Below are 15,152 nucleotides of genomic sequence, written 5' to 3' on the forward strand. Positions count from 1 at the left end.
ACAACCTGATCACCTTGTATTCCCCCCCAGCGCTTAGAACAGTGCTTGGCACATAGTAAGCGCTTAAAAAATGCCATCATCATTATTATCATTATTAAGACTGTAAGCCCCATGTGGGACAAGCTGATCACCTTGCATCCCTCCAGTGCTTAGAACAGTGCTTGGCACATAGTAAGCGCTTAACAAATGCTATCATTATTACTATTATTACAAGTTGGCAACATACAGAGACGGTCCCTACCCAACAGTGGGCTCACAGTCTAGAAGCAGCGTGGCTCACTGGAAAGAGCCCGGGCTTTGGAGTCAGAGGTCATGGGTTCGAATCCCGGCTCTGCCACAGGTCTGCTGTGTGACCTTGGGCAAGTCACTTAACTCCCCCTTTTAGACTGTGAGCCCACTGTTGGGTAGGGACTGTCTCTATGTGATGCCAATTTGTACTTCCCAAGCGCTTAGTACAGTGCTCTGCACCTAGTAAGCGCTCAATAAATACGATTGATTGATGGATTAACTTCTCCGAACCTCAGTTACCTCACCTGTAAAATGGGGATTAAGATTGTGAGCCCCGCGTGGGACAACCTGATCACCTTGTATTCCCCCCCAGCGCTTAGAACAGTGCTTGGCACATAGTAAGCGCTTAAAAAATGCCATCATCATTATTATCATTATTAAGACTGTAAGCCCCATGTGGGACAACCTGATCACCTTGCATCCCTCCAGTGCTTAGAACAGTGCTTGGCACATAGTAAGCGCTTAACAAATGCTATCATTATTACTATTATTACAAGTTGGCAACATACAGAGACGGTCCCTACCCAACAGTGGGCTCACAGTCTAGAAGCAGCGTGGCTCACTGGAAAGAGCCCGGGCTTTGGAGTCAGAGGTCATGGGTTCGAATCCCGGCTCTGCCACAGGTCTGCTGTGTGACCTTGGGCAAGTCACTTAACTCCCCCTTTTAGACTGTGAGCCCACTGTTGGGTAGGGACTGTCTCTATGTGATGCCAATTTGTACTTCCCAAGCGCTTAGTACAGTGCTCTGCACCTAGTCAGCGCTCAATAAATACGATTGATTGATGGATTAACTTCTCCGAACCTCAGTTACCTCACCTGTAAAATGGGGATTAAGATTGTGAGCCTCATGTGGGACAACCTGATCACCTTGTATCCTCCCCAGCGCTTAGAACAGTGCTTTGCACATAGTAAGCGCTTAATAAATGCCATAATAATAATAATAATAATAATAATAAGGGCACTTGGGAAGTACAAATTGGCAACATAGAGAGACCCCTCCCTCCTCCCGGCCATGGAGGAGCGCAGACACCGCGGGCTGAACGTACCCTTGAGGCGATGGGAGCTGCTTCCCGGGTGATGGAAAAACGGGCTCCGCGGGCGGCGGTTGCTAAGGCCGCAGGGCGTCCCTAGCAACCGCGCCCCGGAAAAGATGGCGGGGCGCCGTCCGTTGACCCGCCGCGCCTCCCGTCTGCGCCTGCGCGCGGGCCCGCCCTCCCGCGCTCCACCAATCACCGGCCGGGGCCGCCCTCCTCCCGGCCAATCAGAGGGCGAGGCGGAGAGCCGCCCCCTCCGCCGGCCTCCTCTGTTACGGGAGACTGAGGAGAAATGCCTAGGGGACGTTGGATTTTTTCCTCTCCACCATCGTCGATCGCACCGCTTTTGATCTTGGGTCCAGTCGCCCCGGCGGCTTTCTCCTTTTCCGGTGTAGCGGGGGACGGTGAGGAATGAGGGAGTGGAGACGGAGAGCCGTGAAGGGACCTGAGGGGCCTACCCAGAAGCCTTTGAGCCCGGAGCCGTGCACAGAGTAGGTACCTGAGGCGCCTACCCAGAAGCCTTTGAGGGTGGAGCCGTGAAGGTAGCTGAGGGGCCTACCCAGAAGCCTTTGAGCCTGGAGCCATGATGGTACCTGAGAGGCCTACCTAAAAGACTTTGACCCTGGAGCCGTGAAGGTACCTGAGGGGCCTACCCAGAAGCCTTTGAGGGTGGAGCTGTGAAGGTAGCTCAGGGGCCTACCCAGAAGCCTTTTAGCCTGGAGCCGTGAAGGTACCTGAGGGGCCTACCTAGAAGACTTTGAGCGTGGAGCCGTGAAGGTAGCAGAGGGGCCTACCCAGAAGCCTTTGAGTGTGGAGCCGTGAAGGTACCTGAGGGGCTTACCCAGAAGCCTTTGAGGGTGGAGCCGTGAAAGTACCTCAGGGGCCTACCCAGAAGTCTTTGAGCCGTGAAGGTAGCTGAGGGGCCTACCCAGAAGCCTTTGAGCCTGGAGCCGTGAAGGTAGCTGAGGGGCCTACCCAGAAGCCTTTGAGCCTGGAGCCGTGAAGGTAGCTGAGGGGCCTACTCAGAAGCCTTTGAGCCTGAAGTCGTGAAGGTACCTGAGAGGCCTACCCAGAAGCCTTTGAGTCTGAAGCCGTGAAGGTACCTGAGAGGCCTACCCAGAAGCCTTTGAGTCTGAAGCCGTGAAGGTACCTGAGAGGCCTACCCAGAAGCCTTTGAGTCTGAAGCCGTGAAGGTAGCAGAGGGGCCTACCCAGAAGCCTTTGAGCCTGGAGCGGCGAAGGTAGCTGAGGGGCCTACCCGGAAGCCTCCGAGTGTGGCGCCGTGAAGGTACCTGAGGGGCCTACCCAGACGTCTTTGAGCCCAGAGCCGTGAAGGTAGCTGAGGGGCCTACCCAGAAGCCTTTGAGCCTGGAGCCGTGCAGCGTGTAGGTACTTGAGGGGCCTACCCAGAAGCCTTTGAGCCCGGAGCCGTGAAGGTACCTGAGGGGCCTACCCAGAAGCCTTTGAGTGTGGAGCTGTGAAGGTACCTGAGGGGCCTACCCAGAAGCCTTTGAGCCCGGAGCCATGCAGTGTGTAGGTACCTGAGGGGCCTACCCAGAAGCCTTTGAGCCCGGAGCCGTGCAGCGTGTAGGTAGGCTACCCAGAACCCTTTGAGCCTGGAGACATGCAGCGTGTAGGTAACTGAGGGGCCCACCCAGAAGCCTTTGAGCTCGGAACCGTGCAGCGTGTAGGTACCTGAGAGGCCTACCCAGAAGCCTTTGAGCCCAGAGCCGTGCAGCGAGTAAGGTACCTGAGGGCCCTACCCAGAAGCCTTTGAGCCCGGAGCCGTGCAGTGTGTAGGTACCTGAGAGGCCTACCCAGAAGCCTTTGAGCCTGGAGCCGTGAAGGTTCCTGAGGAGCCTACTCAGAAGCCTTTGAGCCTGGAGACATGCAGCGTGTAGGTAACTGAGGGGCCCACCCAGAAGCCTTTGAGCCTGGAGCCGTGCAGCGTGTAGGTACCTGAGGGGCCTACCCAGAAGCCTTTGAGCCCGGAGCCGTGCAGCGTGTAGGTACCTGAGGGGCCTACCCAGAAGCCTTTGAGCCTGGGCCTAGCCATGGTGGCCGGGGTGGTGAGGCTGGCATGGAGCCCCAGCAGCATGAATAGGTAAGGGAGGAGTGGCCGAGCGCAGCTCCTGCTTCCCCTGCCTCCGAAGATGGGCTTTGCGACTCGCATCATTCATTGTCAATCGTGTTTATTGAGCGCCTACTGTGTGCAGAGCACTGGACTAAGCGCTTGGAAAGTAATAATAATGGCATTTATTAAGCACTTCCGATGTGCGGAGCACTGTTCTAAGCACTGGGGAGGTTACAAGGTGATCAGGTTGGCCCACAGAGGGCTCACAGTCTTTCATTCAATCATTCATTCATTCAGTCGTATTTATTGAGCGCCTAATGTATGCAGAGCACTGGACTAAGCGCCTGGAAAGTAGTACTAATAATGGCATTTATTAAGCGCTTACTGTGTGCAAAGCACTGTTCTAAGTGCTGGGGAGGTTACAAGGTGATCAGGTTGTACCACGGGGGCTCAGTCTTTCAATCATTCATTCAGTCGTATTTATTGAGCACCTACTGTATGCAGAGCACTGGACTAAGCACTTGGAAAGTAGTACTAATAATGGCATTTATTAAGCGCTTACTATGTGCAAAGCACTGTTCTAAGTGCTGGGGAGGTTACAAGGTGATCACGTTGTCCCACAGGGGGCTCACAGTCTTCATCCCCATTTTCCAGGTGAGGGAACTGAGGCCCAGAGAAGTGAAATGACTTGCCCAAAGTCACTCAGCTGACAAGTGGCGGAGCTGGGATTTGAACCCATGGCCTCTGACTCCAAAGCCCGGGTGCTTTCCACTGAGCCACGATGCTTCTCGTAATTGGGCAGCAGAGACAATCCCTACCCGACAACGGGCTCACAGTCTAGGACTGGGAGACAGACAGCAAAACAATAATATATAGATATCTGCACATCATTACTCAAATAGAATGATAAATATGTACAAATATAGGGATTACAGCAGAGGGAGGGAGGATGTAAGGGCGATGGGAGAAGGAGCAGAGGGAAAGCGCTTAGTACAGTTCTGTGCATACAGTAAGCGCTCAATAAATACGATTGAATGAAAGGGAAAGGGGGGCTCAGTCTGGGAAGGCCTCCTGGAGGAAGTGAGCTCTCAGTAGGGCTTTGAAGGGAGGAAGAGAACTAGTTTGGTGGATTTGCGGAGGGAGGGCATTTCAGGACAGGGGGAAGGCGTGGGCCAGGGGTCAACACTGCGTTTAGCTGCTGCTTTCGCCTACCACCTCTTCTTCCTCCTCCTCCTCCTCCCCCTCCTGCTGCTGTTGGTGCTGGGCCGCCCCCTCCAGCCTGCCTGCCTGCCTTTCTCTAGACTGGGACCTCGTTGCGGGCAGGGAATGTGTCTCCTAATTAATAATAATAATGGCATTTATTAAGCACTTACTACGTGCAAAGCACTGTTCTAAGCGCTGGGGAGGTTACAAGGTGATCAGGTTGTCCCACGGTGGGGCTCACAGTCTTCATCCCCACTTTACGGGTGGGGGAACTGAGGCCCAGAGAAGTGAAGTGACTTGCCCAAAGTCACACAGCTGACAAGTGGTGGAGCGGGATGTGAACCCACAACCTCTGACTGCAAAGCCTGTGCTCTTTCCACTGAGCCACGCTGCTTCTTCTCTCCCAAGCTCTTAGTCCAGTGCTTGGCACAGAGTAAGCTCTCAAATAATAGTTAATGATGGCATTTATTCAGCGCTTACTCTGTGCCAAGCATTCATTCAGTCGTATTTATTGAGCGCTTACTGTGTGCAGTGCACTCTACTAAGCGCTTGGGAAGTACAAATTGGGAACATATAGAGACGGTCCCTACCCAGCAACGAGCTCACGGTCTACACTGTTCTAAGCCCAGGGGTAGATGCAAGGTACTTCTAGACTGTGAGCCCGTTGTTGCGTAGGGACCGTCTCTATCTGTTGCCGATTTGTACTTCCCAAGCGCTTAGTTCAGTGCTCTGCACACTGTAAGCGCTCAATAAATATGATTGAATGTATAATAATCAGGCTGTCCCACGTGGTTCATTCATTCAATCGTATTTATTGAGCGCTTACTGTGTGCAGAGCACTGTACTAAGCACTTGGGAAGTACAAGTTGGCAACATATAGAGACGGTCTCTACCGAACAGTGGGCTCACAGTCTAGAAAGCGGAGACAGAACAAAACAAAACATATTAACAAAATAAAATAAATAGAATAAATACGCACAAATTAGAGTCTAGTTGACTGTAAACTTGTTATGGGTAGGGATGTCTATTTCTGCTGTCTTGTATTCTACCAAGCGTGTGGTAAAGGCCTCTGCGCTTAGTAATTGCTCAATAAATGCCATTAATTGTTTCCTCTGAAACCACTTTGGGAAAGTTCCTTGACTTTTATTTCCTTGAAATTGCCCCAAACGTGACTTTTCAAAATTACATATTTTTAAAGAAGGTTTATTGGGTCTTCTGTGTCTTTGGTCATCTGGAAGAAGACCCCTTCTTTCAACTTTTTACATCATTTTCTCTAAAGATTTCCTCCTGAGACTGGCAAGTTTCCTTCTCAGTGAGAGTGTAACTCTCAGGCTGATGGAGGATGGTAACATGTGGTTTGAATAGTTTGGAATAGTACATAGATTTCTGGGCAAAAATGTGGAATTTAAAAGAGGAAATAAGGTATGTCTGCAGGAAGCATAGAAATCCATTAAAATTGACCTGGGATGCATCCTTAATTAGAAACATCATTTTTAATGGGCCCTGGCAAAAAAAAAAAAAAATAGGCTACAGGTCCAGGATGTAATGCTAAGCTTTTAAGGGTGAAAACTAAATATTATGCACGTGAAACTAAGTGTTTTTTCAAGTATTTGAAAAGGTTTCCGGTGATTACTAATAAGTCGTTGAGGAAATCTTAGTTTAAAAAAAAGAAAGCTCCGTTGAAAATGGGAAGTAAAGGAGTTTCTTGATTCTGGAACCTAGGAAAGTATGACCTGGAATTTGGAAAATTGGAAAGTCCTTACCTTTTAATTTTTTGTGGTTCTCTCCTTTTAATGTTCAGGTATTTAAATGGACTCGCACTGTGGGTGTGTTATCCCTGTTCTGAGTACACTGTGTGGGTAGGAATCCCTGTTTTGCATTGTTACGTACTTTGGAACGGGCAAACCCAGTGAACATCCAGTTGGAGGCATAGCAAACAAGTTCCCCTCCCTGGCAAACCAGCTTCTTGCCGTGTCTTACCTCTCTCATTCCACTATTTCCCAAAAATTGTGGCCAGCCCCTTCCACCCTTTTCCCATTTCCTAACTGCTAGTTTCGACGGAGGAGGCAGTGGAAATATGGGAAAAGCAATGAGCCCTACCGAAGTTCCTGCCGCTTTTCCATGCCCTCCACTTGGCATATAATGATGATAATAGTAATAATTGTGGTAGTTAAGTGCTTACAATGTGCCAAACACTGAACTAAGTGCTGAGTTGCCAACTTGTTATGTTGCCAACTTGTACTTCCCAAGCGCTTAGTACAGTGCTCTGCACACAGTAAGCGCTCAATAAATACTATTGATGATGATGATGTTGGATACGGTAGGCTCGCAATCTAAAACAGTAACCTGAAAATAATACTGCTGTCTCTTTCGAGAGTTTTCCATCCGAGGTAACTAGCAGCTTGCTATCCAGTGTATACTGAAATACAAGGTAGTGTACATAAAAAAGAAAAGCAAAAAACAAAACCTTTTTGGGGGGAGGATGTGGATATCAAGATTGCAGAAATGTGTATGCTCATTACTGATTAAAACAGTATGTGATCCTGGCCAGAGAAGAATGACTCTGACCGAATTTTTCTTCCTTAGCCAATTTATACATTCTGTTTTCTCTAGATTTCTGCGAAGCAGGCTTACCGTCGTGAATTTTATGTAAAAGGCAATCTGAATGAGTCTGCAGGTAAGCAGATGGCTATTTGTCCTTAATGTTACTTGACTTTTCGTAAAGAGCACTAGGGAAGCTTTACAGATCACTTTAGTTCTTTCTCCTGACAGCTCCTTGTGGAGTGTTATCATTGCACCATTTTGTAAATAGAAGAGTCTGGAAGAGAACCCAAATGGTTTACCTAGTTGGAAAAGTCAGCCTGAAAACTAAAACTCTCACCAGAGTCTGCTAAATGGATCATTTTTATGATGTTCTCTGGGTTTAGCTATCATGACTTTTCCTTGGCCAGTGTAACAACATACTTCAATCCCTGTCCATCTTTACATTAACAATTCAGTTCAACTCTTACACTGTCATTCAGCACGTGGTAGTGTATGGGAGTTGTTGCATTCTAGACAGAAGTAGAAAAGTTATTTGTGTTTTAATTTGCATTTCCTGTGACAGTTCTCTTGCTAGTTAAATATACCTTGAGCTTAAGACATGCCAAAAATAAGAATTGAGGATAATTTATAATTGTATCCATCGTGGCCCAGTAAGACCACAGCACAGTCCATTTTACCGCACCTATTGTTTCGTGCAGTAAGGAGAGTTGTTATATTCAGGCAATACTATAAAAATATTTTAAAATATATTACAAAATTAAGGGGGTTGAACTTGTCTGGGAACTCGGGACGCATCATTGTGACTTGAACAGTTGCCCGAGTTGTCTGTGTCTCTGGGAGAAGACAGCAGAGTTGTTGTCTGAAAAACAAAACTTGGTATTCATGTGGTGCCTTTGATCAATACATCTGAAAAGCCCTTTGCTTCCTTTAAATGGGATAATTCAAATATGCCTTTAGCATGGCATCATTGAGTTATGTTCCATTTTTTATCTGATAGGCTTTTTATCTGATACCCCTATGAATTTTCAAGTCTCTAAAGTTGGAATTGTTAATCGGTGGTATTGAGTGCTTACTGGGTGCAGAGCACTGTACTAAGCACTTGGGAGATTTTAATCCAATAGAGTTGGTACACACATTCCCTGCCAACAGAGAGCTCACAGTCTAGAGGGAGAGACAGTCTTAAGTAAAATTATGGATGTGTACCTAAGTGCTAATGTACCTAAGTGCTATGGGGCTGAAGGTAGGGTGAATATCAAGCACTTCAAGAGTACAGAGCCAAGGCAACAGAAGGGAGAAGGAGTAGGGGAAATGAAAGTTTAGACAGGGAAGACCTCTGAGATGTGATTTTTTTTTTTAAGGAGGGCTTTGAAGGTGGGGAGATTGACTGTTTACTTGTTTTGATATCTGTCTCCCTCCTTCTAGACTGTAAACCCGGCATGGGCAGGGATTGTCTCTCTCTTTATTGCTGAATTGTACTTTCCAAGCGCTAGTACAGTCCTCTGCACACAGTAAGTGCTCAATAAAAACGATTGAATGAATGAATGGTAGTCTTAGCTGTGAATGGGGAGGGAATTCCAGGCTAGAGGGAGGATGCAGGCAAGGGGTCGGCGGTGGAATAGGTGAGATGTGAGTAGCTTGGCATTAGAAGAGCGAAATGTGCGGCCCGGGTGGTGGTAGAAGATAAGTGAGGTAAGTTGAGAGAGGGGGAAAGCTGATTGAGCGCCATAGAGCCGATGATGAGGCGTTTCTGTTTTGTGTGAAGGTGGGTGGCGACCGCTGGAAGTTCTTGAGGAGTGGGGAAACACGGACTGAATGTGTTTTAGAAAAATAATCGGGGCAGCAGAGTGAAATGTGGACTGGAATAGGGAGAGTCAGGAAGCAAGGAGATTGATGCAGTAATCAAGGAGGGGTAGGATTAGTGGTCATAGCGTAGCAGCAGTTTGGATGGAGGTGAAAGGATGGATTTTAGAGACGCTGTGAAGATAAAATTGACAGTATACAAAGTAGAGAGAAGGCTTACTACCATTTTGCAGCTCCAGCTTTCTTCAGTAGGCTTCTTGTTCCATTGAAATTTAGACCAACAATATCTGGAGGGTCTCCCGCAAAGTTAACTGGTAAAACGGCACAAATAGGTGATCTGTGGAATATCGCAGGTCGCCCACTTGTGCGTCGTGGGCAGGATGCCTGTCCCCTAACTCTGTTATATTGTACTCTCCCAAGCGCACAGTAAGCGCTCAACAAATACCATTGTTTGGTTGAGTGTTGTCACCAGGCAACAGTAGATTGAGAGGGGAGGGTTTGGTCCCAGGCTTCCCAGGGGTGAGAAGATCGGTGAAGGGGTGATTAGGCTCTTTCCTGATTGGGATTATGTCCAGAAACTTCATTTATCTATTACAGAAATAAATTTAAATAAACGAAAGTTAGCCTATTGCCATATTGCTGGTAGGGACTTCCTTTTTCTTGAAATTTCCAGTAATCAGAACTCATTCTTTGCTTTCTTAGGGGGAAGGGAGCGGCCGAATTATGAATTACCCTGAGAAAAATGTCATCTCAAAGCACGGTTGTATTTTTTCCTTAGGTTTTCAAGCAGCTAAATGGAGTCTGAGCAGTTGTTCCACAGAGGCTACTATCGAAACAGTTACAACAGTATTACCAGTGCCAGTAGTGATGAGGAGCTTTTAGATGGAGCAGGGGTCATTATGGACTTTCAGACCTCTGAAGATGACAACTTGTTAGACGGTGATGCATCGGTTGGTAAGTTATATGTTTTCTGAATATTGTCTATGTGCTTCGTATATGGTCTAGAATGCTGACAGTGCTGTCGACTAATGCTGTCCTTTAACAGATCAGGTGTTTCCCTCAGGTTTAATTTTCAGTCCTTTTCAACAGCATTTTATTTTTATTCCCAGATTTCGTTATGGGCAGGGAATGTGTCTATTATATTGTACTCTCCCAAGTGCTTAGTGCAGCGCTCTGCACACAGTAAGCACTCAATAAATATGACTGATAGTTACAGATCTTCAGAACCACTCTCCCCCCACATATACCCCGCAAAAAAGCTTTATAAATGACTTTAATTTGGCCCTTAGTGGAAGGAACTTTTGGGTCTAAGTCCTGGTTGGGGAGCAGCATCGATTTTTAAAGACAAATCAGAGTGGGGAGTTAGGAATACCTTCACCTGTGTGTTGCCAAATAAAGGGAAAAAGGGCGAAATGGGCATTAAAAGCCTTTTTGTCATGAACAAAGTATTTCAGTGGGCTGTCTTGTGTTGCCTCATCTCCATCTACAGTGGAGTGGAGTGGAGGAAAGGGACGCCTTAGCCTCGTGGGAGGGATTCGTGGCTGGCGGACATCCGTAAGTCCTCTGGGTGGATGCGTGGTTCTGAGACCGATCAGGAGTTGAATTATAACTAGTAGCAGGAAACAAGTTGTATGCCTACATGTTGTCGCAGCACTCAGAAAATGCCATGGTGTGGTGAAAGATAACTTTCTCGTGGTATCCTGGCCCCTCCAAAAATGGAATTAGGTCGTGTTATTTGGCATTTCTTTTATTCTGGATCCTCCACTCTGTTAGGTTTTATTAAGCATCAGAGGCCATATCAACAGATATTTACAACCAGGAAAAGACAATGAACTGAAAATAATTCAGTAAAATTATGATTGAAACAATTCTGGGGAAAGGGTGGAGGGAAGTGATGGTGAGAAATAGGCAAACCGTGGAGCCCTCTCAGCAAGGAGTGCTTTATCTTGATGAGCTGGAATGATGGTCGGACACTTCCCATAGTCGGGGCCAGGAGTAACTCTCCTCCTCAGCTTCTGCTCCCCCCTGATCTTCAGGAATACCTTCGCCTGTGTGTTGCCGGAAAAAGGGCAAAATGGGCATTAAAAGGCTTTTTGTCATGAACAAAGTATTTCAGTGGGCTGTCTTGTGTTGCCTCATCTCCATCTACACCCACTGCCTTGGAGAACTCGTTTGCTCCCGTGACGTCAACTACATTTCTAGGCAGATGATTCCCAAATCTACCTCTCCCTCAAGCCCTGCCATCTCCTTCTCTGCAGTCTCCTTGGGTGTCCCTCTGATACCTCATGCTAATATGTCCGTAGCAGAACTCCTCATCTTCCCACCTAAATCCTGTCCTTCCCCTGACTTTCCAATCACTGTGTACAGTGCCAGTGTACTCCCTGTGTACTCCCTGCCTTCCAAATCCATAACCTTGACATGATCCTTGACTCATCACGTCACACAGTGCATGTCGTCAAATCTTGTCGGTTCTACCTTCACACCATTTCTAAAATCCATCTTTTCCTCTCCATCCGTACTGCTACCATACTGATGATGATAATAATAATAATGGTATTTAAGGGCTTACTATGTGCCAGGCACTGTACTAAGCACTGGGATGGATACAAGCAAATCGGGTTGGACACCTTCCCTATCCCATGTGGGGCTCACAGTCTCAATCCCCATTTTACAGATGAGGTAACTGAGGCCGAGAGAAGTGAAGTGACTTGTCCAAGGTCACAGAGCAGACAAGTGGCAGAGCTGGGATTAGAACCCATGACCTTCTGACGCCCGGGCTCATCAGCTACGCCATGCTGCTTCTTGCATTTATATGTCTATTCATCTATCTCACTGCCAACCCTTTGCCCACATTCATTCAATCATATTGAGCGTTTACTGCGTGCAGAGCACTGTGCTGAGTGCTTTGGAAGTACAAGCTGGCAACGTGTAGAGGCGGTCCCTACCCAACAGCGGGCTCACAGTCTAGAAGTGGGGAGACAGACAACAAAACAAAACGTGGTCAGGTGTCAAGTCTTCAGAATAAATAGAAGTAAAGCTAGAAGCACATCATTGACAAAATAAATAGTAAATATGTACAAGTAAAATAGAATAGTAAATCTGTGCAAACATACAGGTGCTGTGGGGAGGGGAAGGAGGTAGGGTGGGGGGAGGGGGAGAGGAAAAATCCTCCCACATAGTCCCTCTGGCCTGGAATTCCCTCCCTCTTCATATCTGACAGGCCACTACTCTCCCACCTTCCAATTTTTCCTACAATCTCCTCTAAGGGGTCTTCTCTGACTACCCTCCCATTTTCCCCCATCTGTGTCTCCTCTGTGTCACCTACCTTACCCGCTTCTCTCCTTCTACAACCCAGCCTGCATATTTTGCTCCTCTGATGCTGACCTTCTCACTGTGCCTCAATCTCGCCCGTCTCGCCGCTGACCCTTGGCCAACGTCTTACCTCTGGCCCAGAGCTCCCTCCCTCCTCAAATCCACCAGCCAATTACTCTCCCCCTCTTCAAAGCCTTCCTGAAGGCCCATCTCCTCCAAGAGGCCTTCCCAGACTAAGCTCCATTTTTCCTTAACTCTCACTCCCTTCTGCGTCATCCTGACTCGCTCCCTTTGCTCCCCCCTGCCGCCCAGCACTTACGTATATATCTGTATTTTATTTATTTGTATTGATGTCTGTCTTCCCCCACCCACTCTAGACTGTGAGCTCGTTCTGGGCAGGGATTGTCACTTTTTTATTGTTGCACCTTCTCAAGCTCTTGGTACAGTGCTCTGCATATAGTAAGCACTTAATAAATAGGATTGAATGAATGTACTGGGATCTGTAACCTTTAAGTACTTGATATTCACCCCACACTCACCCCGACCACACTTAGGTACGTAATTTATCCATAATTTATTTTATTTGTAGTGTCCGTCTCCCCCTTTAGACTGTAAGTTCCTTGGAGGCTGGGAGTGTGGCTTCCAATTTTGTTGTCGCGTACTCACCCAAATGCTGAGTCCAGTGGTTGGACTCTCTGCCATCCTCTAGAGGACATGGGTTCAAATCCCGGCTCCGCCAATTGTCAGCTGTTTGACCTTGGGCAAGTCACTTCTCTGTGCCTCAGTTACCTTTTCTGTCAAATGTGGATGAAGACTGTGAGCCCCCCGTGGGACAACCTGATCACCTTGTATCCTCCCCAGCACTAAGAACAGTGCTTTGCACACTGTAAGCGCTTAACAAATGCCATCATTATTATTACCTGGATGCCACACCACTCCCTCTGCTCTCATCCTCTTTCTATCCTTCCTCCCCTCCCTTCCCTTCCCTTCCTCCTTGTGGTCTGGGAATTATGGCTGTTTATTCTGTTGTCCTCTCCCAAGCGTTTAGTACAGTGCTGTGCACACAGAAAGTGCTCACTAAATACGATTGAATGAATGAATGACCATCATCATCAATCGTATTTATTGGGCACTTATTGTGTGCAGAGCACTGTACTAAGTGCTTGGGGGAGAACAGTACAACAAAGCTGTTAGACACTTTCCCGGCCCACAAAGAACGTATCCCCTAGAGACCAACAGCAGGGTGAGGCTGGTAATTAACTGGGTGCAGAACATTGTGCTGAGCACTGAAGAGAAGGCACAGTCCTTCTGAAGGTGTTGATATTTTAATATTTAAATCACTTGATTTTTATTTCCTTTGGTTTTTGTCTTTTTAGTAAGAGAAGGCTGACTCTCTGTAGTAGTGCTACTCCTTATCCTGCCCTTTACTCAACAAAGGATTTGACTGATCTTTGCTTCATTTAACCTTTGTCCCTGATCTTATTATTATTAATAATAATAATGGCATTTATTAAGCACTTCCTATGTGCAAAGCACTGTTCTAAGCGCGGGGGAGTTTACAAGGCAATCAGGTTGTCCCACAGGGGGCTCACAGTCTTCATCCCCATTTTACAGATGAGGGAACTGAGGCCCAGAGAAGTGCAGTGACTTGCCCAAAGTCACACAGCTGACAATTGGCAGAGCTGGGATTTGAACCCACGACCTCTGACTCCAAAGCCTGGGCTCTTTCCACGGAGCCACGCTGATCTTGTGTGTAGATGAATGCAACTCAGTCACTGTGAATGTATGGGTGAACTTGAGAGGCAAGGGGGGTGAAGAAATGACTTAAGGATTCTTATGTTTACACGTTATTCTTTGGAGGACCGAAAATGAGGAGGCTTGCATATTGTTAAAACAAAGATGGAGAGGAAACCGCAAGGCTTCATCTCCTCGAAACACAGAAGACCTGGGTTTCAGGAGGAAATAAGGTATGATGGAATTATTATCATTTCATTGGGAATAAATGCCTTTTATTGCTTACCCTGTCTCAAGACTCCTTTCTCTCTGATCTCCTCAGGGTGTTTGTCAAATAGGTTGCCCCCGATGTCACCTTTATTCAAGAACAGAAACACCGTAAGTGGCCGATTTTCAATTCTCATATCTTTAGGAAAGGCTAATGTTTAACTCAGAGCCGACCTTTAACACTGTAAACACTTTGCTTCTCTCCCCGTACAGATTTTCATCGCCGTTCTGGAGGGGATGATTCAGTCAGATGGACTGATGTCCTGGTTTCCAACAACTCAGGGGCAGTAAGCGGAACTAAAGTCATTCCCCCAACGGATGAGCTTTCCACGGGGGCTGAGAAAAGAATGAATTTACTCTGCAGTCAGAGAGAACGTGCTGGGTTTTCCTATCCACCCCTTCACTCCCCCTGCTCACTCCCAACATTTCATTTCTCTCTGTCTCTTTGAAAGGGTTTTAATACTGCAAAATAAATGTATTTATTTACACACGGTTTACAGTCGTTGTGATTATTGGCATTGGCTAGTTGGAAGCTCTGACTTCCTGCAAGTCAGTGGCACACTTCTCCGCGTCTCTGTTGTACAGACTCTAGATGAAGTCATTCTAGTTTATTCATTCAGTCGTATTTATTGAGCGCTTACTGTGGGTGGAGCACTGTACTAAGCGCTTGGAAAGTACAGTTTGGCAACAAATGGAGACAATCCGTACCCAACAGTGGGCTCACAGTCTAGTTGTCCGTGATGCAAGGCATTCCATCATCATCATCATCATCAATCGTATTTATTGAGCGCTTACTGTGTGCAGAGCACTGTACTAAGCACTTGGGAAGTACAAGTTGGCAACATATAGAGACAGTCCCTACCCTTCCAAGTCTCTGACCTGCTGGCAGTGTATTTT

The 15,152-nt window shown here is 47.2% G+C and overlaps 2 protein-coding genes across 6 annotated transcripts in view; one reads left to right on the forward strand and one right to left on the reverse strand.

Moving 5' to 3' along the window:
- Positions 1–1,422, reverse strand: part of NEK1 (NIMA related kinase 1) — a 129,141-nt gene extending 127,719 nt beyond the window's left edge. The window contains exon 1 of the mRNA XM_038754950.1: positions 1,335–1,422. The gene's annotated coding sequence lies outside the window, so the exon portion shown is untranslated. The remainder of the gene's footprint in view (positions 1–1,334) is intronic.
- A 203-nt stretch (positions 1,423–1,625) lies between these two features.
- CLCN3 (chloride voltage-gated channel 3) overlaps positions 1,626–15,152 on the forward strand; it is a 101,657-nt gene continuing 88,130 nt past the window's right edge. The window contains exons 1-4 of one of the 5 annotated variants that reach the window (XM_038754968.1): positions 1,626–2,710; positions 2,859–3,425; positions 7,212–7,275; positions 9,721–9,896. In XM_038754968.1, coding sequence (XP_038610896.1) covers positions 9,737–9,896 — 160 coding nt within the window. In that variant the 5' untranslated portion in view covers positions 1,626–2,710; positions 2,859–3,425; positions 7,212–7,275; positions 9,721–9,736. Of the gene's footprint in view, positions 3,426–7,211; positions 7,276–9,720; positions 9,897–15,152 lie in introns of all 5 variants that reach the window. The other 4 variants (XM_038754969.1, XM_038754971.1, XM_038754970.1 and 1 more) reach the window with 4 other exon arrangements.

This window comes from Tachyglossus aculeatus, chromosome 12 (genome assembly GCF_015852505.1).
Source record: "Tachyglossus aculeatus isolate mTacAcu1 chromosome 12, mTacAcu1.pri, whole genome shotgun sequence".
Classification (NCBI taxonomy): domain Eukaryota; kingdom Metazoa; phylum Chordata; class Mammalia; order Monotremata; family Tachyglossidae; genus Tachyglossus; species Tachyglossus aculeatus.